General features: G+C 46.8%; 1 protein-coding gene across 1 annotated transcript; it reads left to right on the top strand.

Moving 5' to 3' along the window:
- The first annotated feature begins 1,102 nt into the window (after positions 1-1,102).
- Positions 1,103-23,296, top strand: LOC125739382 (hepatocyte growth factor-like). The gene is made up of 18 exons (XM_049009432.1): positions 1,103-1,317; positions 2,768-2,921; positions 5,181-5,293; positions 5,876-5,990; positions 7,399-7,541; positions 8,656-8,776; positions 10,233-10,351; positions 11,741-11,906; positions 12,233-12,366; positions 12,924-13,017; positions 15,785-15,918; positions 16,545-16,577; positions 17,064-17,169; positions 17,541-17,615; positions 18,333-18,482; positions 18,785-18,891; positions 18,981-19,123; positions 19,233-23,296. Exons 1-18 carry the CDS (start codon positions 1,266-1,268, stop codon positions 19,413-19,415), a joined length of 2,142 nt encoding a protein of 713 aa, XP_048865389.1. The 5' UTR covers positions 1,103-1,265; the 3' UTR covers positions 19,416-23,296.
- Positions 23,297-27,349: the final 4,053 nt, after the last annotated feature.

The following is a 27,349-nucleotide window of genomic DNA, read 5'->3' as shown; positions in this document are numbered from 1 at the left end:
CCTCCGAAACTTTCGTCTAAACTGCTCTGAAAATCCTCCGCTTTATGTCAAAGTGAGATTTTATCCAGCTGTAATTAGCACGTAATCTGGGGCTGTTTCTCTCACCTGACAGTGTAGCTAAATGATTCCGTTGATGAGGGAAATTGGAGCAGCTTAAATAAGGTTGTATTTATTGGAAACTTTCCAAAATATACTGGTAATTGTCACCTTACCCTCATGTTCGCTGATACATGAATGTTTAAAATGAACTTTTAAAAATGTTTATAGTAGACAGTTTATTGTTCTATATATAATTTACATCTTTCTGCGTGATCTTTTCTATGCTCCACATACGATTACAATGTTTGCTGAACGTTACTGACACTGTGCTTAGAAATCAGTCTGAAGTCAAGCAGAAGAATTATAAAAGTCAACGATCCAGAGCACTGTTTCATATTTCAGGAGAGACGGTGCCAGGTTAATGCAATGTTTCAGGTTACTCAGCAGAGCGATTCTTTGAAACATACACGAAACATAAGATTTTAGGAGGGGGAGAAAACTAGATAAGCTATATCCCCGAAATGTGACGGGCATTATACAATTTACAATCATGGCTCACGTGCAGCCTTTCAGGTACCCCTAAGCATTTGATCATATCACACGCAGCCTTTATGATACCTGCATATGTATCTGATCGCACATTCACAAACAGACTTCCAGGTACCTTCATGCGTGTGATCAGATATTGAAATGCAACCTTTCAGGTAACAGCATGCATCGGATCAAATATCACATGTAGCCTTTCGGGTACCTGCATGCACCTGACTGGATATTCGCACACAGCCTTTCAGATACATACATTAATTTGACCAGATATTCACGTGCATCCTTTCAGGTACCTGCATGCACCTGATCAGATTTTCACACGCTGTACTTCCTGGTATCTGCATGCATATGTAAAGATATGCATATGACTCGGTTAGAAATACTGGCTGAGATCAGCGCTTGTTTAGTGTAAATAGCCAAATAAACACGCCTGTTTAGCGTTCCAGGTCGGCGGGAGAGGTTTTCCTTTAAATGTCTTGGAGCGGGGAGGGGTAACGGTGTGACATGCTCGTATTGGGGGTTGAGCAGAGGACGGATCTTTTCCAGTAAGGGGGTATCTACAGCGTAATAAGGATTTTCCAGTTAATCATTCCAGCGCAGGTCTACATCGGACCATATAAGCTGAGGAGCGCCGCTCGCAGGCATTTCTGCCGGGATCTGGGTGACACGCCGGGGTTACGATGTTGCGGGTACATGCGGCTCTGATCTCCCTAACGCTCGTCGTTTATTCAGGTGAGTTTTGGGGGATATGCACTTCTATCTTGGACCTCGGCAAACACTTTCCCTAACTGTTTCTTCGGGGGTGTCGAGAGCAATGCATTCCGCGTATCGTATAAAGCAATGCATAAAGCTAAATCCACTGAAGTTATTTTTATGTGCCAAGTGGGTTTGACAGCTCGCCGTTATTTTCATATACTGTATCTGTTCTCTCCTTATTGACAGATATTTGCGCTTTTTAAACGTTTTAAAACTATTTAATGATTAAATCAGCGGTTAAATAAATTCTTGCCAACTATCTTGGCACTTATTTATTTATCTATTTATTTATTTTTAGAAAGTAGCTTCATGGATTGTCAGGATAAAAAAGGGGGAGAAAAACAAAGTATTGCGAAGCAATTGCGTGTTTTTTCCTAGAAGAAAAACCAGGAGCAGCATTGCGGATTTAGGACATCAGACTGCATCGTAACCTGGCCGCCTAATGCTGGGCTTGATTACTTTAGTATACTTTAGGATCACAGCGCAAGTGTTAGGTCACCGGAGAAATGTTCAGAAATACTGCTCTTACAGTAGGTACAACCTGGTACTAATGTGTAGTTTATGGGAGGCCAGGGTAGCCGAGGTATTTCAATGCGTGCGTATTAATGAAATAGGCATTTTCGTAATTATCATTATTAATACGTTTTTCCGATAGCGTTAATGATCATAATGTGTGGCATTTACATTACATGTACGGAATCAGCCTTCCCTTGTGTTCTGTGTGGAGCGACAGTAGAGGGATCTCCCCCCAAATTCATTTATACAACGTGAAACGTCGCTGATCTGATGCGTGAGCCTGCATCGCAGCGCATCACAGTCGGTCCAGAGCCCCGGGATGCAGGACAATGCCGGATGGCCACATGGACAGAGGGAAACAGGAGATGATTCATCTGTGTTTTACAGATTTGTAAAACTTATCAGCCCCAGGGAGGATAATGGCATGAGTAATGCCTGAGTAGCGAGACCTAGATGTATAACACCTTTTTAACCTCAAATCGAAGGCTAATTGGGCGCAGGGTTCATCGCTGCGCTCGTTAGTGAGAGATTGCAGTCTGTGAAAGACGCGTGCAGAGATCCCCCTCCCCCCCCCCACCTGTACCGTAATATATGTTGACAGTGTGTCTGCTGATGGTGCGACTATGTTATGCTGCAACCGACTATTCCTGGGAGATGCAGGCAGCAGCCTTGTCTACTGCCATTCAAACCTCGCATTTGTGTGGGGACCCTATTGGCCACAAACAGTCACTACATGGGGTGGGGGGGGGGGTGCAGGATGGCTTAGGGCCCAGGAACAAAAAACCTTGTGCCTGGAAGTTGGGCTAAATGGACATTAATCAGATCCAGTGACGGGCCCCTGACTGCTAGACAGGGATGCAGCAGTTGCCCTTGTGACTCCGCCGGCCGATTCCCTCCCTCTTCACCGCAGACGGCAGAAGGCACTTCCTACAGGACTACCAGAAAAGCGACGGGGTGCGGCTGCTGCGGCCAGATGAGTCCTACCTGACCAAGAGCAGGGAGGTCGATGTCTTCAGGTGTGCAAGGAAGTGTAGCCGCAACAAGAAACTGCCCTTCCTCTGCAGGTCTGTCTCACGGCATCCATGTGCCGCTTTGCCTAATTTATCATAATAATCAGGGAGCTATGGGGGCATGAATTCCACCCCACCCTGTCATTTTTACCATGCTCTTGGGGGATGGTTGTATCTGCTGTGTCTATATGTGTGTGACCCTTGCGATGGACTGACACCCTTGTGCATCGTGTTACATTTATGCAGGTTGTTTTATGTATGAGTCAGTGAGTAAAAATGGAAATACAGACGCTTCTCTACTTGCGAACGAGATACGTTCCGAAAGGCCGTTCGTAACTTGAGATGTTCGTAAGATGTTATTCGACATCATTTTAAGGGGATACGCAAGTACAAAGAACTAGGATGCTGGGAGTTCGCACGCTACACTGCTGCATGGCAGGAGTAGCGGCCAGAAGTCGTACCAGGTGGAATTGGTGCACAGAAAAAAAAAATGATGTTGCGGACAGGAGCCCAATGAACACAGTTTGGACTTACAGCCCTTTTCGTTCGTATGTCTGAAAGTTCGTAAGTTGAAAGTTTGTAAGTAGAGGAGCGTGTGTATGTGTCAGGAAAGCCGAATTTGACTGAGGAACTCCAGGACACTCCCTAACCCTCGTCACAGTCAGAGAATAACGCAGCCACATAACAATCCAATAACCATCATCAAAATAATAATAACAGCCAAGTGGGCTTCAATGTCATACTATCCATACAGAGGTATTCAGCAGCATGGAATAACATTCCCTCTGGACCAGGGTGCGACACACAGACAGTGAGTGACAAGGGAGGGTTTTTACTGGACTAATAGTGCAAGAACACAGGACAGTGTGACACGGGGTGCTGGACACAAGGCTTTATATGTATGGTGCAATGTGTATGTAAACAACAAGTAATATGACCGCATGAAGGGGTGGGATAATGCAGGGGGACTGAATAAACTGTGGGATGGGTGAGCATGCTCAGCAGTGGGGGGTTGGGGGCTCTTCAGTGCCCTGACAGCCTTGAGGAAGAAGCCTATGCTGGCAGATCTGGCTGGCACACACCTGCGGTCGTGCCCTTCCCTCGCTTCCCGTCCAGGGGGTCGTAGTCTTTTTGCTTACTGACCTCCTTTTCCTTGCCGGGGCAGGGTGACGGGGAGGGAGACGGCCCCGCGGTGTGACACGTGGAGGGAGACGGCCCCGGGGTGTGACACGGGGGGGGAGACGGCCCCGGGGTGTGACACGGGGGGGGAGACGGCCCCGGGGTGTGACACGGGGGGGGAGACGGCCCCGGGGTGTGACACGGGGAGGGAGACGGCCCCGCGGTGTGACACGGGGAGGGAGACGGCCCCGCGGTGTGACACGGGGAGGGAGACGGCCCCGGGGTGTGACACGGGGAGGGAGACGGCCCCGGGGTGTGACACGGGGAGGGAGACGGCCCCGCGGTGTGACACGGGGAGGGAGACGGCCCCGCGGTGTGACACGGGGAGGGAGACGGCCCCGGGGTGTGACACGGGGAGGGAGACGGCCCCGGGGTGTGACACGGGGAGGGAGACGGCCCCGGGGTGTGACACGGGGAGGGAGACGGCCCCGCGGTGTGACACGAGGGGGGGGGGAGACGGCCCCGGGGTGTGACACGGGGGGTGAGACGGCCCCGGGGTGTGACACGGGGGGTGAGACGGCCCCGGGGTGTGACACGGGGGGTGAGACGGCCCCGGGGTGTGACACGGGGAGGGAGACGGCCCCGCGGTGTGACACGGGGGGTGAGACGGCCCCGGGGTGTGACACGGGGAGGGAGACGGCCCCGCGGTGTGACAGATCCCCTCGTCAGGCCTGCAGCCTGAGCAGCTGTTCCAGTTTTCATGCCGTCTTTTTAAAGTACATCAGTCTGACCAGAATAGTGTGTCTGGGATACCTGAGTTGAAAACTGGCCCTTCACGGGAGATGCAAATGTGTCGTAAACTGACGACTATTAACATCTAAAGGAGTAATTAAGCCAGAGAGCTGGTTTCAATCAAAGCAGTGCTCTGGACTCTCCCGGGGGAGCCATGGCGACTCACTCACTGCCCCGCTGCACCTGCGACACTGGCCCGCTCAGAGTTTGACCACACACCCTCCAGCCTGTTGGGGTTTGACCACATGCCACCCAGCTTGTTTGGGGTATGACCACACGCCATGTAGCCTGTTTGAGGTTTGACCACACACTGTCTGGCCCATTTGGGGTTTGATCACGCTGTCTGGCCCATTCCGGACTTGACCACAAGTCGTCCGGCCTCCTACTTTCATATCTTCACAGATCGTTCTACTATGACCAGAAGAACAGGAAGTGCCACTGGCTGTCCTTTGACAGCTACACCCACGGTGCCCTGACTGAGCGCAATATCAACTTTGACCTCTACGAGAAAAAAGGTAAACCCGGAAGCAGATATAAGGAATGCAGAGGTGGTGTGTGCCTCAGGATGCTGTGGTGCTCAGAAGGACAGCAGTTCAGATCCTAGGGAGGCAGATGGGTTTCAACTTTGGCAGCAAGGCCCTTAATTTCAGTCACTCCAGGACTATGTCACTTTGCATAATAATAGTAATCGATACTTTATTGATCCCCGTAGGGAAATCGTCTTTACGCCTCACTCAACTTGCTCTTTTTTCATAGAGTAAGTTGTTTTTTGTGAAGGGCTGCCACCCGTAGCAGCGCCCAGGGAGCTGGGGGTTAAGAGCCTTACTCAAGGCTGAGGCTGGGTTTGAACCTGCAACCTTCTGATTACAGGCACAGCCCACGGAGCCACATCCTGCCCACAAAAAGCACCTGCTAAAAGAATAAATGAATGTCTGTGAATAAGTTGCTGCTCCCAGACTGGACATGCATAGTGGTTTAAAAGCCAGTTCACCTGTTACCCCATGTGGCCACATTAAGAGATCCTCCTCCCCATGAACCCCCTTCTGCTCCTTCTCATGAACCTCCTCCCCATGAACCTCCCTCTGATCCTCCCCCAGACTACGTGAGACAGTGCATCATCGGGGCTGGCGTCAGCTACAGGGGCATGAGGTCCGTGACAGAGAGCGGTGTGCCATGCCAGGCCTGGGCCTCCACCATGCCTCACGACCACACGTAAGAGCTCCGCCTTCACATATGTGCGAGACCTCCCCCTCACGCAGGTGCCGGGATGTGTGTGGGGCAGTCCCTACTGTGTTAAAAGGCCTTTCAGGACATGTCAGGGCCTGACACCCGGCCAACTCCCCAGTGTTTATGTCAGTAACATCCGTCTGGGGGGTGCTGTGTGGTTCGGTGAGTTAGGAAACTACCTGTGATCAGAAGGGCATTGGTTCAAATCCCAGTGTTGGCAGAGTGATTTCTCCATTGGGCCGCTGAGCCTGGCCTTTAACCCCCGGTCTGACTCAAAAATGTATGTTGCTTTGGATAAATTCGTCTGCTAAATATATAAATGTAAAATCCAGCCACACAGGGATGAAGGAGCCTTTTTGCGTGCTCTGTGTGTGAGTGCTCCATAGCGAGATGCCGGTCGCTGAGTTCAGTGACCTCGTTTCCTTTGGAGGCCTTTTCGCGCCTCAGCATTCTTACGGTGACTCACCCTCACGCTCCGCACGCTCCTGCTCGTGTTTCCATTGTTTGGGGAAAAGCAGCATCCTTAGTCTCTTGCTCCTCCCAAACCGTAAACTGTGCCATGAATTTAGCGGAAAGTTTCACAGAGCTTCAGAGGCTAATGAATTTATGCATAAAAGTTGGAGATGAGTTCAGTCTGTGGAGAATTTCCCTTTTATTGAGCCCCGGCTCGATTGTTGTAAACTATTTAAAATTCTACTCACTTATCCACTCAACAGTCCTGTTTGAATTTCCAGACTAGTTTGCACCAACTTTAAACTCCTGTCCAAAGGCAAAATTATCGACCCTTTGAAAGTGATAAATCAAATTTATCGGGGTTCGGTAAATGTATACATGGCATGAATTCCCTGGTAGTGTGATGAAGTGCCGCTTGCCTCACTATTACAATGTTGTGATCAGCGTGAGCAAAACAAGCTTGTTCTTCATTATGTATTAAGGCTGCAGTTGGGCATTGAAACACCAGAGGTCTCATGTCCAGCTTTCATAAGGATTTCTAAACTTGGCTGGTTAACAGTCAACATCAGAACTGCCCTTTGAGATGCAATCCAAAGTATTTTAATTACTGTTTGGCACAGAGAGCGCATGTTGCTCAGTGACAACATCTCTTGGAGAAGAGTAGAACTTCCCCAGAGGCAGAGCTTGAAGGACCAGGCACGTTCCCTGTTTGGTTATTGATGATCTACTCAGCAATATCACGGAAGAATCTCCTGTTTTGCAGCTGCTCAGCATTACATCTTTCTTTCTTTCTGACAAACACGTTTCGTTACTAAACCTTGGTTCGAGGCCATTTTTTGGTGAATGTCAGAGTAAAAGTTCAAGCCCCATCCAGATGAGCTTCACAGACCCACAATGCACCAGTGCGGCATGTTGTATTAACCAATCCCTGTGAACTTAGGTTCCTCCCAGCAAGCAACAAGAAGAAGGATCTCCGGGAGAACTTCTGCCGAAATCCGGACAACGAACCCACCGGCCCCTGGTGCTTCACCACGGACCCCAAACTGCGGCACCAGAGCTGCAATGTTCCCCAGTGCTCTGAAGGTAGGTCTAAAGGAGAGAAATCAGCGGCTCTCAGTGGGAATCTCATGTAAGCTCCATGTTGATGCTGAAGCAGAGTGTGACTCAATGGCTTCAGATGCACTGTCTGTCATCAGAGGCTGCTGCCTCAAATCCTGGGCTCAGCTGCCTCAAATCCTGGGCTCAGCTGCCTCAAATCCTGGGCTCAGCTGCCTCAAATCCTGGGCTCAGCTGCCTCAAATCCTGGGCTCAGCTGCCTCAAATCCTGGGCTCAACTGACTGAAGTCACCAGTGCTTGTTGAGCTGAGCCCTTAACCCTAGCGTTCTACTAAGTAAAACGCTGTAACGTAAAATGTTGGACCTCCATCTCTATCACGTGACATGAGGGAAAAATGCATGAGGGATCTGGCTGAGAAAGCTGATCGCCGCGTGAAGCATTCAGCATTCCGTCTGCTTTCTGTTCTCCTTATCCAGCGTAGAGTCACAGGCCTCCAGAAGGCAGAAATGCAGCCTGTCTTTCCTCAACATGCTTTGGAGAAACATAGCATGTTTTTTTTTTTTTTTCTTAAATAAATTAGCGTAGCATTTCCAGAAACACCAGGAAGTCGACATAAATCAGGGTTTCACAAGTTTGTCCTGAAACCGTTTGGATGTTTTGTTGCTATGTTGTGGGACTCTAGAAATAGTACGTCAGTCAAAACCACGAGAGTGCTCAAACTGCACGAGGTGTGTGGTGCATTGGGTGAGGACTCCATACCTCTGATTGGATGGTTGCCAGTTCCAATCCCTGCTTCCGCAAGGCCTTAAACTCTTAATTGTTCCTTTGCCTGTCTGACCCTGTTTTTTAATGTACAATGTAAAAGCATCTGCTAAATACCTGTAATGTAAATGAAAAGCCACATGTGGATTTACACACCGCAGCGTCGGCGATCCCAGAGCTGGTCGCTCGTTGCCGGGCATTGGCGGTGCAAATGCTTTTATGGGGGGTGGGGGTGGGGTGGGAATCAGAATGAATGCAGACTCTCTGAAGCCAAAGAAAACCTCACACATCGCCCCCATCCGAAGTGATTTAAGAAGGTGTCCGTCTTCCCCCTGTTTTATTCCTCATATTCTTATGGGAGACCTTTTCTGTCCGCAGTGGAATGCATGACCTGCAATGGCGAGAGTTACAGGGGACCCATGGACCACACAGAGAGCGGAAAGGAGTGCCAGAGATGGGACCTGCAGGAGCCACACAGACACGCTTTCCACCCAAAAAGGTAAGAGGTTACATTTTGATTGGAGGGAAAATCTGTCTGTCACCCCCCTTGGAGTCGCAGGAGCATTTGTCAGGGGGTGATCACAGGCACGGTGGCCTAACCCGTTGAGCCACAGATCGCCCTCTGTTGGTTAGATTGTGCACAACAAGCATGGTCTGCTTGTCACTGAACATCTCTGTTCAGTCTGAGGATTACACTGCTCTAACCTCAAGGAAGCTGCAGAGAAGAGCCGACCAAAATACTCATGAAGAGTACCACGGTAATGGTGCCGCGTGAATGGCACATTCTCCCATGTCAGACTGGCGAGAGCATATTTAGGGTTTGATTCCCATGCCTTGCTGTGGGTGTGTGAGGTAGATCTCCCAGCAATGGCCTCTGTAGCCCCCTGGTGTTGAACTCCAAGCAGGAGGGTTTGCTTTCGTGGTCTACAACCTGCCACAGCCCAAACCCACCAAAGACAAAGTGCCTAGAACATAGATCTTCTGTCTCTGCACCAACACAAAGGGTGCAGAGATGTTTACTAGCAAAGCGGTGTGCTGTCAGCCATTGCTGACACTCTCAGGCGCTTCGTGTTGCTGAGAAATCCGGCCAGGCGACCAGCCAATGAATCAGCTTCACGATGCTGTAAAACATCTGCCTTGTGGAAACAACGGTGGGCCTGTTTTCTGCATCTCTGTCTTTGCTTTTTATATAATGAGTAAATTCTATCTTAATTATCTGCTGAATAGCACTAATTTCATTTCATAGAAAGAGTACCTGCTACCTTTGATGATGCTATATTTCAGCTTTATTTATGTAGGCTGAGTCTCAGCAGTAGACTTCCTTAGTGCCTATTTGGGTATCACATGCCATTATGATTATTCTTGCCAGTCTTAAACAAATATTTTATGCCCCATATATTTTGAGATATGTGCCCATTCCGTACTGAATCCTGGGAATCGGCATTCATGGAATTTGATGTCAGGACTGTTCTACGGGTTTTCCCAAGTACCTAGATTAGTACAATCCCTTGAGATTTTTATTCTAATCCAAATTCATACATGTGGGAAATGCTTTGGACTTTATTCCGCAGAAGCCTGTTTCCATGTGATTGCGTTTGACGGTGAATTAAACAAAGCACTTTGCCTGCATATTATTCAGATAGTCTTGCATGTTTGTGGTGTGTGAACGTTTATGTTATGTACACACACAGACATATTGCTGGATCAGCTTTCAGTCTCTCTTTAGCAAAGCAGACTGATCTTGTCTAAGTAGCTGAACCTGGAGGGATCTACATTTCAGAAACAGCTCGTTTAAGGATGGCAGCTCGGTGCCTGCGTTTACGATCTGACATGCTGAGGTCTTTCCAGCAGAACCCAGTTGAGGCTCACACAGTTTCCTCAGGGATCCATTTGGATCGGTTCCTCAGCCCTCACCATGCACTCAGACGAGCCAATCCCCTCCAATTTCCTCGCAGGTACCCCGACAAAGGCCTCAATGACAACTACTGTCGCAACCCCGACAATCGTCTGCGGCCATGGTGCTTCACGCTGGACCCCCGCTCGCCGTGGGAGTACTGTGACATCAGAGCATGCGGTGAGCCTCCCTTTCACTCACTGGCCTCTGCTGAGGAATGCTGTTTGTAAAGCGAGTGTTTATGGAAGGATGAACACTATCTGTGGCCCGATTTGTCTCACACGTTACCTCAGTAAACTTATTATGGTTTGCCTTATTTATTTCTTCAAACCCCTGGACAGCACTGACCTTCCACAACAGTGGGATGATAAGCGGAAAGCTCTGGACACACTTCGGGTCCCCCAGAAAGACCCCGCAGATGGGTCGTTTATATCAGGGGCCTCTGCTCACATGACCGTTACAAACTTCCAGAGTCCTTGTGCGCCTTTATTTTCATAACTAATTGCTGCTGGTCTTAACGATGACTCTGTCTTCTGTGTTTATTTTTACTAATGTCCAGTTACTTGCCAAGGATGGATATTCACAGTGCTATCCAGGCTTATGTGGGGTAAACAGATCGCCGTGTTGTTTCATAAACGCCATTATAAATTACATGTAGATGGAAAAACAGTCTGAAAGGCTCAGGCACCTTAAAAAAATCACACGCCACAGATGGAACAGATGTTAGCATGACCAGAGCCCCATACTTGGAACAGTGCATCAATCCTAATGCTGGAATATGATACGTCTTTCCGCTAATAGTTATATAAACTCACTCGGACCCAAAGCTGCGCTCTTAAACCTTGTCGGGTTCCAGGATAATGAGTCTCTGTGGCTTGTTTGTTAGCTGAAATTATTTCTGATTTGTGTGGAAATAATGCCAACGGCGTTTGTCCTAAGTCAGTAAATACTGTGTATTTATTGGTAGACAGTCATAATGTCAGCCAGTGACCCGTATTTCAAAAACCTCAGTTTATGTTTGCTTTTATTGGGAGCGCCTGTCTGTTAAATTCGCCGTAATGCCGGTAAGTTGGGAATAATTCAGCAGAGAGTTGATGAAACATGCTTACGCGTCCCTTGGCGTCTCATACGCATAATCAGGGGGACTGCAGAAGATAGTGATTACATTTAATGAAGGATTTCATTGTGTCTCTTTGGGACTAATTTGAATTTACACCCCAGTTAACAGAGCCGACCTCCTGCGTATATAAATCATAGCAGAATTTGGTTATGTTTATACTTTGAAAAGCTGCTCTTGAAATGTCTCGAGGTTTGAAAAATGTAGTTTATGCCATAATATTTGCTTGAAAAAGGAGTACAGCATAATTTATGATTTATAATTACGTATTTACAATAAAATATTTACACCACTGAAGCTGTCAGTGCACGTGTCATCACCATGTTAGCGTGAATCTTCCTGGAGCTGCTCCTGGTGCATTGTGGGTGGTCACCATGGCTGATTACCAATACTTCCTGCTTGAATGTTATATTGTAGTGCTCAGACCTATCTTTCATCCGTCTTTCTTTCAGACTCGAACACAGTGCCAGACATTGGCATGACAACGGCGTGTTTCCAGGGTCGCGGTGAGACGTACCGGGGGACGGTGAGCGTGACCCCTGGCGGGGTGAAGTGTCAGCGCTGGGATTCACAAATTCCACACAACCACTCCTACAGCCCGCAGAACTACAAGTGCAAGTGAGGCCCTTCACCTCAACGGCAGAATGGTGTCACTGTCACAAACAGCTGGCACGTGGCCTTTGTGGGGACGCCTGGATATGTCACATGGTCGGGGTCCTCGCGCAGCTTCTCCTCGCTCACTATTGGCGGCATTTTCTGGAATGCCCCAGATGGTGGGAGTGTTTAGATCGGTACATTGATTTTTCCATTTCAGTCACCGGCAAGTTTTGTGGCTCCGAATCACTTACTTTCTGGACGGGCTCATGTGGTTACAGCAGGAACCTGTTAGACGATGGCCCCTGGTGGCCGCTATAATGCCACGTCTGTCGCTCTTTGTACGTCAGGGACCTGAGGGAGAATTACTGCAGGAACCCGGATGGCGCTGATCTCCCATGGTGCTTCACCACTGACCCCAAAGTGAAAATGGCCTTCTGCACGAACATTCCCAGGTGTGACCCTGAATCAGCTGCGACTGACGGTACGAAACCAAACGTTCGAATGACCCGTTACTCAGCTGAGGTTCTGCCCAGTCCTTACGTTACTCACCACCTTGCTGGAGATCTTTCTTTCTCATTGATCATTGGTCACATGACTTGCCTAGAGTCAAATTTTGTGATTCATTTTTGGTTTGTTTAAATATCGGTAAATTAGGGCATGGCCTTAGAAGCTTCCGGAAGCCCACTATGAAGTGAAACTCTGAAACCGGACCCTACCTCTCCACACTAATATATATGTTCCATATTATTATGCATAAATTACTTTCTACTTAAAATCAATCCTTTATACATTCAGTCTTAACTAAACACGTTTTACATTGACAAACACAAGTTTTGGTTTCTAAAGTAAAATTAATCAAGTCACAAGTGACAGTTTTAGACATTCTTACACCAAGTTGAATATATGAATCAAAGCCAGAACCTTAAAATATGATTCCCTAGAGATCCAAGTCTTAAGTGCTTGGTAACTTGCATATTTCTTATGCAACTGTATATAACTGAGGAAGTAACATTGTAAGTTTGTCTTCATATGTTATAGACTGTTATGAGGACAATGGGGAAAACTATAGAGGACATCTGGCTAAGACAAGGTCCGGAATTCCTTGTGGACAGTGGGAAGACCACAGGGAAAGGTAATTCATCCTGCTTTGCTGTACCGACCAGTATAAATATATAATCGCCCAGGGGGGCTGAAGAGCAATTCACAGTATTTTAAGTGAGTTTATAAGCAAACACATCTTGGTACAGCCCTTTGACTTCCTGCAGCACGGACCTTACTCTGTACAGCCCTTTGACTTCCTGCAGCACAGACCTTACTCTGTACAGCTCTTTGACTTCCTGCAGCACAGACCTTACTCTGTACAGTCCTTTGACATCCTGCATCACAGACCTTACTCTGTACAGTCCTTTGACTTCCTGCATCACAGACCTTACTCTGTACAGCCCTTTGACTTCCTGTAGCACATACCTTACTCTGTACAGCCCTTTGACTTCCTGCAGCACAGACCTTACTCTGTACAGCTCTTTGATTTCCTGCATCACAGACCTTACTCTGTACAGTCCTTTGACATCCTGCATCACAGACCTTACTCGGTACAGCCCTTTGACATCCTGCATCACAGACCTTGCTCTGTATAGTCCTTTGACCTCCTGCATCACAGACCTTGCTCTGTACAGCCCTTTGACATCCTGCATTACAGACCTTACTCTGTACAGTCCTTTGACATTCTGCATCACAGACCTTGATCTGTACAGCCATTTGACATCCTGCATCACAGATCTTGCTCTGTACAGCCTTTTGACATCCTGCATCACAGACCTTGCTCTGTACAGCTCTTTGACTTCCTGCATCACAGACCTTACTCTGTACAGTCCTTTGACATCCTACATCAAAGACCTTACTCGGTACAGTCCTTTGACTTCCTGCAGCACAGACCTTACTCTGTACAGTCCTTTGACATTCTACATCACAGACCTTACTCGGTACAGCCCTTTGACATCCTGCATCACAGACCATGCTCGGTACAGCCCTTTGACTTCCTGCATCACAGACCTTACTCTGTATAGTCCTTTGACCTCCTGCATCACAGACCTTGCTCTGTACAGCCCTTTGACATCCTGCATCACAGACCTTGATCTGTACAGCCCTTTGACATCCTGCATCACAGATCTTGCTCTGTACAGCCTTTTGACATCCTGCATCACAGACCATGCTCGGTACAGCCCTTTGACTTCCTGCATCACAGACCTTACTCTGTACAGCCCTTTGACATCCTGCATCACAGACCTTGCTCTGTACAGCCCTTTGACATCCTGCATCACAGACCATGCTCGGTACAGCCCTTTGACTTCCTGCATCACAGACCTTACTCTGTATAGTCCTTTGACCTCCTGCATCACAGACCTTACTCTGTACAGTCCTTTGACATTCTGCATCACAGACCTTGATCTGTACAGCCCTTTGACATCCTGCATCACAGATCTTGCTCTGTACAGCCTTTTGACATCCTGCATCACAGACTATGCTCGGTACAGCCCTTTGACTTCCTGCATCACAGACCTTACTCTGTACAGCCCTTTGACATCCTGCATCACAGACCTTGCTCTGTACAGCCCTTTGACTTCCTGCATCACAGACCTTACTCGGTGCAGCCCTTTGACATCCTCCATCACAGACCTTACTCGGTACAGCCCTTTGACATCCTGCATCACAGACCTTGCTCTGTACAACTCTTTGACTTCCTGCATCACAGACCTTACTCGGTACAGCCCTTTGACATCCTGCATTACAGACCTTACTCGATACAGCCCTTTGACTTCCTCCATCACAGACCTTACTCGGTACAGTCCTTTGACTTCCTGCAGCACAGACCTTACTCTGTACAGTCCTTTGACATCCTGCAGCACAGACCTTACTCTGTACAGCCCTTTCACTTCCTGCAGCACAGTCCTTACTCTGTACAGTCCTTTGACATCCTGCATCACAGACCTTACTCTGTACAGCCCTTTGACTTCCTGTGGCACAGTCCTTACTCTGTACAGCCCTTTGACTTCCTGCAGCATAGACCTTACTCTGTACAGTCCTTTGACTTCCTGCAGCACAGACCTTACTCTGTACAGTCCTTTGACTTCCTGCAGCACAGACCTTACTCTGTACAGTCCTTTGACATTCTGCATCACAGACCTTTCTCTGTACAGCCCTTTGATTTCGGTAAAGTGCAAAAGAAGACATTTTTGGGTCAATGAGGGTTCATTATGTGTGGACGACAGAGTGACAGGATCTCTACACTTGCTCTGCTGTCATGAGTGAGAAGCCCGTTTAGGTTCAAAGGAAGCAAGATTCAAAGGGATACATTCTCTGAGTCTCGTAATTTATGATTAAATATGGTGAGTCTCCTTGACTGAATCAGACTAAGTCAGTTTCTTTATCTGGCTCACATCCAGGAAGTTGTCTTCAAGGTCCGGCCTGGAAAATGTCAGCAGCAGTTTGTTTACTCTTGAGGGGGAGCCGGAATGCTCCTTGCTCTTCACAAACTCAGAAGCATTGTGTTTCTTGACTACATTCCTGCCATTCATAACCCCTCTGCCTCAGCTAATGACAAGGCTGAAGATTCTTGAACTATTAGGATTATGGAGAGTAGGAGCTCTGGATCTGTGAGGATGTGTCAGCTCCGAGAGCATTTCCCCAGTAAAGATCATATCTCCACCACTGACAGGAAGTCTCTGTTGCTCCTCATAGGTGATGTTCAGTGGTATGCTTTGGCCTCCTTGCTGGTGTGGTGCACATATTTCCTCTTTGTCTTGTCACATGACGCACCTTCACTCAAATTGCCTGCCACTGATGCTGCTCCCCTTGAATTTCAGACTGACATTGACTCTTTGTTGTTTCTTTCTCAACAGAATTAGAGAGACCTTGGCAGTGGCTGCAGAACTAGAGAGGAACTTCTGCAGAAACCCAGATAAGGACAAGCATGGACCCTGGTGTTTCACCAACTCGTCCTCCACTCCCTGGGACTACTGCAACATAAAGCCTTGTGAGTACAAAGATCTGCTGAAGTGTCTGTTTAGGCTTCTGCTGGAACTTTGACATTCATTACTGTACCATCGTGACAAAAGGATGGTACTCTACATCCCTCAGGAAAGCAACTAATCTCTCTACATGAGAGATGAATGGAATCCAGTTTCAATTCATTTAAATTTAACTTAAGTTCAGTTTCACACTTTCAGTTTCAATCCATGTATCTCAATATCTACCATGTTTTACTAATTTTGAACGATAAAGCTTAAGATGCTTTGGGTTTGGAATCATGTTGGTTATGAATCTTGCTTACAGCCAGCGAATTAACCAGATGTTTTTGAGGTGCAAGCCAGGTAGCCCAGTCACTAAATAACTGTATTGTCTGACTCACATTGTCAGCTATTTCGTTCCCCTCAGTCTGGGTTTGTCTGATTATGTGCGATGTCTGCTTTGAATTTTGTAGATCAAAATGTCAGTGAGAGCCTCTCTTGTTCTGTTGTTGTTGTTGTTGTGTTAATCGTGGCTTTTACTTGGAGTTTCCTTAATGGGAACATGCTGTGCCTTGCTGACTTTCATACTTACTTTAAATAGGTTCATCAAGGAGTTCGATTGTGTTTTACTGAGCCTGTTGTTGCTTTTCAGGCAAGACGTCTCCCAATGAAATCCCCTCAAAAAGTAAGTCACATATTCAATATCCATAAGGTTCCAGTTTGGATGAATGTTGCAGTTGTTGGTGTTGTAACATCTTCTCTCTCATGCATTTATCGTGAGCTTTGGTTTGTCCAAACTAACTTGTGATAAGAGGGAGGTCTTGACATGAGCTGTCCAGGACACGGGAAGCATATCCCAGCAAATCTCTGGTCCTCAAAGCCCATCGTATGCACTCAGTGATGTGCCATGAGATTCAGGCCAGCAGTTACTGGACATGTTGTTTTGCAGTCCTTAGTGGACCTTATGAGATATGAGAATTAAGGACTGTCCTGTTGTATTGTTAGGACTCAGACGGTGATTCACATCCCAGGTTTAAAGTGTAGATCTTAAAGCTTGATTTAGAAGCCTTGCTCTTGCCATTGTGTATCTCCAGGTAGCAGGCAGGTATACTTTGGCTTTGTGAGGTAAGTCACTCATTGTCAAGTTGCCATGTGTTTGCATGTTATTCAGACGATGGGAGAAAGCCATCTTGTTTCATTCACAAGAGGACAAGGATTGTGGGTGGAGCTGAAGTGCGGATCAAGGAGGGCAGCTGGATGGTCAGCATACAGAAAGGGTAATGACTGTCAGTGACAGCTTCCTCTTGTAGTAACTTCCTGTCATATATACCCCCCCCCCCACTTGTGTTCTGCATTCTTTTTGTCCCTCTGTCGTCACCTCTGCTCTTCCCGGCCGAATGCAAAAGGGGTGTACACAAAAGTCAAAGCATGTTCGTTGTGACCTTCACAGCTATGATCCTTGGGTCATATTCTGAGCTAAAATATCATTGGTTATAGTGCAAAAAATGACAAAATTATGTAAGATATATAAACATGAACTATTAAGAGACAGACATAAGACAAAAGATAAAGCTGAAATACTGTTGTGGGAACTGAAAAGGCAACGAATGGAAATGATGTGATGATGGTCTCACTCGCCCTTTTCCAGAAGCCATCACTGGTGTGGTGGGTCTCTTATCAGAGAGGAGTGGGTCCTGACTGATCGACAGTGCTTCTCGTCCTGGTAACGCTCTCATTTTCACACGATAATTATGAAATATTAAGGTTAGTGAAACATTAAGGATAAAAGCTTATATAAGAATTCGGCTGCTTTTTTTTGGTAGGCAGCATCTTATGTTTACTATCTGCATGTCATGGTCATGACTTGTGACCTGAGGCTCACATCACACACGTGTTTAGAAGTTTGTCTGGGATTGTGTAAGCATGCGCTACAGACACCCAGCCTTGCAATGGACGGCCCACTTCCCTGCAAGCTTGCACGTAATCGGACCCAGGCGAACAGTCTTCATGTCTGACACTTTGCTGGGGTTTAAATAAAAAAAGATGCAATTGAAACACTGCAGACTGCTGTAGGGTGTCTGATTGCTAACATGTTAGCACTGGCTGTGTTGCATTTGAAGGATTCTGCCCATGCATTTATTTTAACAGATACTTTTATTCAAAGCAACAGTCCCATACATAGAGTCTGAGGAGTGATTAAGAACCCAATGGAGACACTCTGCCGGCCATTTTAACCCTATCCCACTGAGTCGGGGTGTGTGATGTGAAAATGCAGGGTGTCCCCCATGGTGAAATATGAGTGGGAGGGCTCCTTAAGAAGTGCTAGACCAGGGTGAATCGGCCACCCTGCTCCTCCAACACCCCTGGCACTGAGTTACACACTACACCAGTACCAGATGTACCCAGTATTGTGTCAGTAATGCATACTTTTCCTCTACAGCGTCCCAGATCTTTCTGAGTACCGAGTGTGGATGGGGTTCCACCGTTTCAACGACTCAGACAGGAATGTGTCCACAAAACAGGATCTGAAGATCGCCAGCGTGGTCTGCGGACCAGAGGGTTCCAATCTAGCCCTGCTGCGGCTGTCGCAGTAAGTCACTCATTGGGACGGCGCCGTTTAGCACGTTAGCATCTGAGATGATAGTATGTCGCTCATTGGGACAGCGCCGATTAGCACGTTAGCATCTGAGATGTTAGTATGCCGCTCATTGTAATGGTGCTGATTAGCACATTACTGTTTGAAATGTCAGTAAGTCACTTATTGGAGCACTGCCTCAGCACGTTAGCGTCTGAGATGTAAGTAAATCACTCATTCTGGCAGCACCGATTAGCACGTTAGCGTCTGAAACCTGACATTAACAAACAGTCCTGTGGTGCATTTCCTGAAACTAGACAAGCCCTGCTGTCTGACCACGTGCGGACGATCCAGCTTCCCGTTGCAGGATGTGCCGTGGAGGAGGGCACCACCTGCTCCATGTACGGATGGGGTGAGACCAAAGGTGCGGCTGGTTTCCTCCCAGTTCATGCTTGGCCACCCCACGGCATGCACGCGATGAAGCCAGCCCCTGTCTGACGTCTTTCTCCTCAGGAACTGGCTATGAAGGGGTCATGAAGGTCGTGGAGTTGCCGGTGGTCAGCAATAAAGCCTGCCATGATTTCCACCAAGGAAACCTCCACATCGGGGACAATAAAATGTGTGCCGGAGGCAGGAAGGATGAGGGCGTGTGCGAGGTGAAGTACCAGGAACACTCTGTCCTTCGTTTTTAGTGAAATCCTTGGCTTGCTGTCTGCTCATCAGCAGAACATCTCATTGTCCTTTCTGAATGTCTTTCTCTTCCAGAGGGACTATGGAGGACCCCTGGTGTGTAAGGAAGGGCAGAGTAAAGCTGTCCTTGGGGTTAGTATCCATGGGAGGGGCTGTGCGCGAGCCGGCCGTCCGGCGGTCTTCGTCAGCGTGCCGTTCTATGCTGAGTGGATCCATAAGGTGCTGAAGTACTACCCCAGCCTGGAGAAGAACTTCTAGTGGAAGCACCTTCCCCAAGCCGCTGGAGAGATGGCACCCTGAAGACGACCATGATGACATCTGTGATATTTGGGAGCTGTTCGGATTCGCCTTCTTTTCACGCTCATTTGCCCATGTGACCAGTGCCACCCAGAAGGACCTAGATATCTTCACAATGGCAACGGCGACAAGCTCACAATCTATGCACAACTGGCCCGGGTTTCATTCTGTGAACAGCAATGTTCCAGTGCATCTGTGGTCTTCATCCTTATTGTCACTATGATCTCTGTCTTAACACCAGGCTTGTATGTTACGGTAAAACAGGGAAAAGATGGCCGCCATCACCTACCAGGCTCTGCTGAACATTTTCCTCTCTGCATGGCTATTATGAAAGCCCTCGAGATGAATCTCGCTACGCACCCTTCAGTGATAACAGACGCTGTTGTAGCAAGAGTGGCAGCGTAGCTACTAGTGCGGATTAATGCGAAGCACCACCAAAAGTTGTCTCCTGAAAATACTTGAAACCATCCAAAATCCCAAACACGGTGACTGTCGGCTTCCTCAGAGCTCCAGATGTCCCTGATCAGAGCCCCGCTTGCATCATTACACAGCTGTGCTGTTAGTAATGGACTAGCGTTGCAGCCTGGTGCTGCCTAGAGGGTGATATATATACTCAGCATTTATGAGTGTTGCTCTCTGGCACTCCTCTCTGCGTTTTAGGTCTTATAGATCTGGATGAAGAAAATGTTACTAACTTAGAAGTATGACTGGCCTCTTCCCCTCAGGTGATATTTAATATTACACACAATTGGGAAGATTAACTTAATTTAAAACCACGCTTTACATTTTTCAGAAGTTTGCCCAAACAAAACTTTGCAGAAAGTGGAAGTATCTTTCATAAGCAGATGGACGACACACACTGTACTCTGCTGTACTGCTGTGTACAGTGCTGTACTGCTGTGTACAGTGCTTTACAGCTGTGTACTCTGCTGTACTGCTGTGTACAGTGCTGTACAGTTCTGTACTCTGTTGTACTGCAGTGTACTCTGCTGTACTACTGTGTACGGTGCTGTACTGCTCTGTACTCTGCTGTATAGCTGTGTACTCTGCTATACTGCTGTGTACAGTGCTTTACAGCTGTGTACTCTGCTGTACTGCTGTGTACAGTGCTGTACTGCTCTGTACTCTGCTGTACTGCTGTTTACAGTGCTGTACTGCTGTATACAGTGCTGTACTGCTCTGTACTTTGCTGTACTGCTGTTTACAGTGCTGTACTGCTGTGTACAGTTCTGTACTGCTCTGTACTCTGTTGTACTGCTGTGTACTCTGCTGTACTGCTGTGTACTCTGCTGTAATGCTCTGTATCCTTCTGTACTGCTCTGTACCCTGCTGTACTGCTGTGTACAGTGCTGTACTGCTCTGTACTCTGCTGTACAGCTGTGTACTCTGCTGTACTGTTGTGTACAGTGCTTTACAGCTGTGTACTCTGCTGTACTGCTGTGTACAGTGCTTTACAGCTGTGTACTCTGCTGTACTGCTGTGTACAGTGCTGTACTGCTGTGTACAGTGCTGTACTGCTCTGTACTCTGCTGTACTGCTGTTCACAGTGCTATACTGCTGTGTACAGTTCTGTACTGCTCTGTACTCTGTTGTACTGCTGTGTACTCTGCTGTACTGCTGTGTACTCTGCTGTAATGCTCTGTATCCTTCTGTACTGCTCTGTACCCTGCTGTACTGCTGTGTACAGTGCTGTACTGCTCTGTACTCTGCTGTACAGCTGTGTACTCTGCTGTACTGTTGTGTACAGTGCTTTACAGCTGTGTACTCTGCTGTACTGCTGTGTACAGTGCTTTACAGCTGTGTACTCTGCTGTACTGCTGTGTACAGTGCTGTACTGCTGTGTACAGTGCTGTACTGCTCTGTACAGTGCTGTACTGCTCTGTACACTGCTGTACTGCTGTTCACAGTGCTGTACTGCTGTGTACAGTGCTGTACTGCTGTGTACTCTGCTGTACTGCTGTGTACAGTGCTTTACAGCTGTGTACTCTGCTGTACTGCTGTGTACAGTGCTGTACTGCTGTGTACAGTGCTGTACTGCTCTGTACAGTGCTGTACTGCTCTGTACTCTGCTGTACTGCTGTTCACAGTGCTGTACTGCTGTTCACAGTGCTGTACTGCTGTGTACTCTGCTGTACTGCTGTGTACTGTGCTGTATTGTATGACTCTGTGTTTAACCAGAGATATAAGAGCATGTCCAGGCGCTAAGTTTCTGTATTGCTGAGTGATTCTTAATGCTGCCCATTGTGCAAGTATGAATAGCTGGCTGGCTGTTGGCTTGGTTACTATGGCAGGATAATGCTGCGTTCTGCTGGTCAGAACACATGACGAGTGTGTGTATGTGTGTGTGTGTGTGTGTGTGTGTGTGTGTGTGTGTGAGAGAGAGAGAGATCCTGATTCCCATGATCTGAGCCTGCTACAGACTGGCCCCAGAATGTTGCAGAAATCATTACAGACTGAACATGTTGTATATCATTTAATCTTCATCTTTTAATATTTCACGGATTGGCAGTGTGACAGTTAAGGGCTCAACCAATGACAGAGGCTCTGGCGTGGATCACACTGATGTGCAGTCAGGGGGAGGCGTCTGGCCATCCTCCTGCCAGCTGACAAACACACATCCATGTTTTTGTAAAAGTGTGCGTGGGGGGGTTGCATGGAGGGTGAGGCTGTATCCTTAGTAGCTTATGTACAAACCAAACTGAATTGCACTGACTGACAATATAATATTATTAATAATAATAATAATAATAATCCTAATAACGATGACTTGTGATGGGCTGGCGTTCGGCGGTGGGTTATTCCATGCCTCACATCTGCCTTTTGTAGACTCCCACAAAGCTACTTAAGACAAGCGTGTTTGGACATAGATGGACGGACATATAACAGTGATGATGATAATAATAATAATAATATATCCTACTTAATATGCCATCCAATCATTTAATCTTTAGGAATTATGCACAGGTTTTGAGGGTGTTTATCTATGTATTGTACAGTAATGCAACAAAAAACAACCAATAAAAACAGGCTGCAAAATACAAGCAGAGAAAACACAATGAGTTAAAACCCAAATAAAGTGCTTATCCTTCTTTTCTGTCGTCCTAGCAGAACTGCCTGTCCTGTAGGTATCTTCACATCGTTCCCTTGGTAATATAAGATCGCTCCTTGTTGGCATTCACACCTTGCTTATGTGGTACTCTCACTGTTAAGACACCGTTAAGATCTGGTACGAAACACGAGTTGTTTGTAGGATTTTGACAGGATTTATCAGGATTAATTTCCGCAGCCGGCCTACCAGGTGTCAGAACCACAGGCTCATCACGCCATTAAATCTCATTCTTTTTTGATACAGCCTCGTTCTTTTTGCCATCTTTTGTGGAAATTCTGTTCCCATTCAATTTTTCCTACTGGTTTATCCCTTTAATGTCATTCAGGGTGAACGCTTCACTTAAAATGTGATCCTGACCTAGATGACGATTTTGAAAGATGACACACATTTCTGAGAGTCCAGTATTATGAAGGGATTTGTAAATTACTGTAAAATACTTCTGTGAATAAATTAGTGGGTTCCATTGTATGTTATAGGTGTGCGTGTGTGTGTTTTTGTACTGTATGTGCAAAAAGCTGCTATTTAAAGGGATATTGTAAATTTTATATCAATACGTATGCTCTGTGTACAGTCTAATCTGCTTCGGGAGTATCATATTAAAATTACAATTAATGTGTCTGCTATCATTTTGGGAAACATTTGAGTTAAACATTTGAGCACATTTTAAAACATGCAAACCATTGAGTTATGTGGAATGTATAAGGAAATGCAATAAACTATTTGAAGACGTAAAGGTGCGTTTGAGTTTGTGGTGCACCTCTACAAAACAGGTGCTGGAGGATTATGCTTGACTACGTGAAACCAGCCAAATCCTGCTTGTGGAAAGAGAGTTATATTGATGTTTAAAGTAAGAGCGAATCTCTCCATCGCTAGTTTTATGTGTTTTCTTCTCCCGGGGCTTCAGTTCTGAGCAGAAAGACAGAGAGTTACCTGCAGATGATCCTCTCTGCTGACTGCAGCCAGCTCTGTTTCACAATGAGTGTCAAGAGTGCTACTAGTCATCTGCTCTAGATTTGCACCATGAAGATCCCCTGCTGGAGTTGAAACATCTTGGGGTTTCTGTGGGCAACCAGAGGACTTGCCACTGTAAGCGAGCTTCGTTAAGGGCTATTTACTGAGATACTGAACACTCCAAAGTGTTGAGTGTGGTCAAAAATACTTGGAAAAGTTACAGTTTTGTTCTGTTTGGAAGTTAACACTTTTTTCATCGTCATGCATACAATAAAACTGGACATCAGTGCCAATAAAACAAGGCAGGCATGCAACAGCTGACAATAAATAACATGCAATCATACATGCACACGTCAGATGAGAGGTGAAACGATGCAGCTGCAGGACATGGTTACCCTGAGGAGACCAGGACTTCATATAGCCCATGATTTCAGTGGTTTGACTCTGCAGGCTTGGACGTGGGCATGAAGCGTGTGTGATGGAGGCTTGTGGTCTGCAGCACAGAAGGTGGAGAAGAAGCCGCATGCTGGACATGGAGAGCTGAACGTGTGAACTGCTCAGAGCAGAAGAACGTGTGAACAGCTGAGACCAGATGGTCACCAATCAGAAGGTATCAGAGACGATGAGGATGTCAGAATAAATGGTGGCGAGGCTGTATGTCGGAAGAGGAGTGCAGCATGCATGTGGCCCAGGCCCCGTGATGGTGGCACTGATAACAGACCTTCAGAGCTGACAGCATGTCCAGTAGCGCCTCTCCATGCTGGGCTCTTGGTTTCACCTACTTTGACCTTTTTCCAAAAGTAGCAGGAGAAGGAACACATTTATCATGTACAGTGACAGCTCATGACGTAGATTTTCCCTGTTTATATTAATGATACATGACTGAAATGAACTTCCATCCATCCATCCATTCATCCATTTTCTGAAACCACTTATCCTGATAAGGGTTGTGGGGGGTCTGGAGTCTATCCCAGAGGCTACGGGCGCAAGGCGGGGAACAACACTGGATGGGGCGCCAAGCCATCGCGGTGAAAACTTTGCAAACATAAAACATATTACACTGCAAAAAATGTCAGTGGTTCTGAATTCTATCTTCAGTGATTCTCTGCCATTTCACCATGAGGAATTACCTACAGTATTCATCAAACTCTCTGAAGCACTAATGACAGCTATTATTTGTCGATTCCTCGTTGAATATTAACCATGTATAATTGCTTACAGGCTTTCTCTGATTTCATTTGCATTTCGGGCCTGGCCTGAGTGTGAAGGAACTTGGAGCTACCAGGAGTTTGTAATGTGGAGGGAGTTTGTGATGTAAAGGGCTTTCAGGGTCCCCGGAACATTCAGAAGAAACTAATCGGGGCTTCACCGCATTGTCCTTCAGATTTCTTCTTCTTCTCTGATGAACGCCCCTGTTTTTATGTAAAATCTCATCTCGCATTTCTCTTCTCTCTTTCACTAAATGCCGCTGAGGACAAGCCTTCCGAGCTGTGGACGTACGCGAATCTCTACAAACCAGTGTGAGACTTCGATTCATAGCTACATGGCTAGCCCTACCACCACAATATAATTATTGCGTTTGCTATATCTTAGGGTTATTTTAGGTTTTGTGTAATTTGGTATGATTTGGCAGAACGCTCTACTTTCAGATAGCAGGGGAAACCTGTAATATGACCCGGTAATGGTAAGATATTGGATTAGTAATGCTTATTAACAGGGACACTGGGGGCAGTTATCGGGCTCATCGGTATCATGACAGAAATGCGTTAAATAGCGAAAGCCGCTGTTATGAGTGAGTATCACAAAACCCAAAATACCTGCAATGTGGTTTTTCCCCCAGTATTGCTCAGATCTAAGTATATATCTGTTCATGTGACATTTCTGAAGATGGGGTGACAGCTGTGGAGGGAGCAGGTCAGACTGAACTTCATGGAGAACGGACCGGTAATATTAAGTAAGACGAATGATATATTTGATTGTGTCATTGTTGTTAACACATATTTTAGTCATGTTTTCTATTTGTTCTTCCTCAGGCCATATTTTCATTAATGAAATTAACATTAGTGCACACTTCATAAGGTGCATCTGGGTTAGACCCAGCAGAACCGTCCAAGACTGATTCAAGCACTGATGATCTGTGCACTTCAGGCCTTCCAGGTAGCTGTAATGAGACCAGTCATTCTCCTCTGAGTCCCAGTCTCTAGCCACTGTCTAAAACCCCAGGAAGGTGGCTTCTTTCTGAAATACTGGAACCACCAAGATCATATCAATGGTGCAACAGAGATCTGGATCAGTGAATCAGGTTGATGGTTAGTGCTGGACGCCCAGTTTGAAGAAGCTGCTGGAAACTAGATGACTGTAGTGTGAACCATCAACTATGTCCACAAGCTTTCTAGACCTACGGGATGCAGGCTTTGAAGCAAGGTCTGCCAGTTGGCACTGGTGGATGTCAGCTTGCTAAGTTGTTCTCTCTCTATGGAGATGCCGTAGTACCACGGGCTTCATGCCCCTTCGGGGAGTTGGAGCCAAACTCCAAACAGTGGAGCTCTGCTGCCTTCTTCCTTCTCACTGGGTGGTGGACACTAGAAGAAAGCTTTTTTTTAGATTTTTTTTAACTGTCTGCCTAAGTGTGAAGCATGTTCAGATCCTGTCCCCAGTCTTTGAGAGAAAGGAACTTCCTCAAAAGAGCGTATGCAGAACAACTTACCCAGCTGAATGAAGCATGAGCAGACCTAGTTGCAGGATTGCCATATGTTATCCAGCATGTAAAGCACATTCCTGTAACTCCACCTAGTGGCTGTCATGATCTACTTCTTGCTATTTCTATATTCTCACCATACATGTAGATTTGAGAGGGATAGGGCCTGAACTCAGAGCAATTGGCATACTCCAGGTTAACGTGAAACCCCAAGGTTAGTGAGGGTCCCTGTGGCTATCCTGCACCCCTGTAATTAGTGTGGAACCCTGTGGTTAGCCTGGAACCTTGTAGATAGTGTGGAACGCTGTGGTTAGCATGGAACCCTGTGGTTAGCCTGGTACCCTGTAGTTAGCGTGGAACCCTGTGGTTAGCATGGAACCCTGTGGTTAGCGTGGAACCTTGTGGTTAGAGTGGAGCCCCATAGTTAATTAGGATCACTGTGGTTAGCTTGGAACTTTGAATGTTTAAAGTTTGATCATCTATAGATGTTTCAGGGATGTGCATCTTACTGCGGGTACAAACTTTTTACAGTGACCATTTAAGTGCTCATTAGGTGAGGTTGTAGAATAAGCGGTAGGTGAACTGCAATTGTACTGACATAACGTACTGGGCATTTTCTGCAAAGTCCATTTCGCCTTTTACTTCTTACCTGACTTCCAGTGCCACGCCCACCTCTGGGTGTTTAATTAGCCACGCCTGAAGTCAAATGATCAGTCTGTTTATACTTACTTTTTGGGCTGGATCATGTTCACCTCTGCAGAACTGGCCTTCATGCCTCTTTGGCTTAGGGACCTTACTTGATTCTGGATTGTTCTATGGTTTGGCTGACTGTCCTGGATTCTGTTCACTTGACCCTGCTTGAAGGTATGATGTCATCCTTGCTTGTTCCCATGTAACTCAGCACTCGTGTCCATCCTGGCTGTCCCGTTTGGACGTCCCACCGCCAGAGGCCTGGTTCTGTCATCAGTGAGTACTCTGAGGCCAGCCTTACAGATGGAGAATCAGGAATCCCGCGTCTCTGTGCTTCAGCATGTGCCACTTTGCCCTTGTCAGTGTTCTTTGTTTTGGAACTTTTATTATACGTTTGGTCCTGCCCTGTGGCTACAGCAGCTGCAAATTATTCAGTGGTGATCGTGG

The sequence above is a fragment of the Brienomyrus brachyistius genome, chromosome 3 (assembly GCF_023856365.1).
Source record: "Brienomyrus brachyistius isolate T26 chromosome 3, BBRACH_0.4, whole genome shotgun sequence".
NCBI lineage: Eukaryota > Metazoa > Chordata > Actinopteri > Osteoglossiformes > Mormyridae > Brienomyrus > Brienomyrus brachyistius.
The sequence above is the reverse complement of the archived record's forward strand: the minus strand, read 5'-3'. Positions and strand labels throughout refer to the sequence as shown.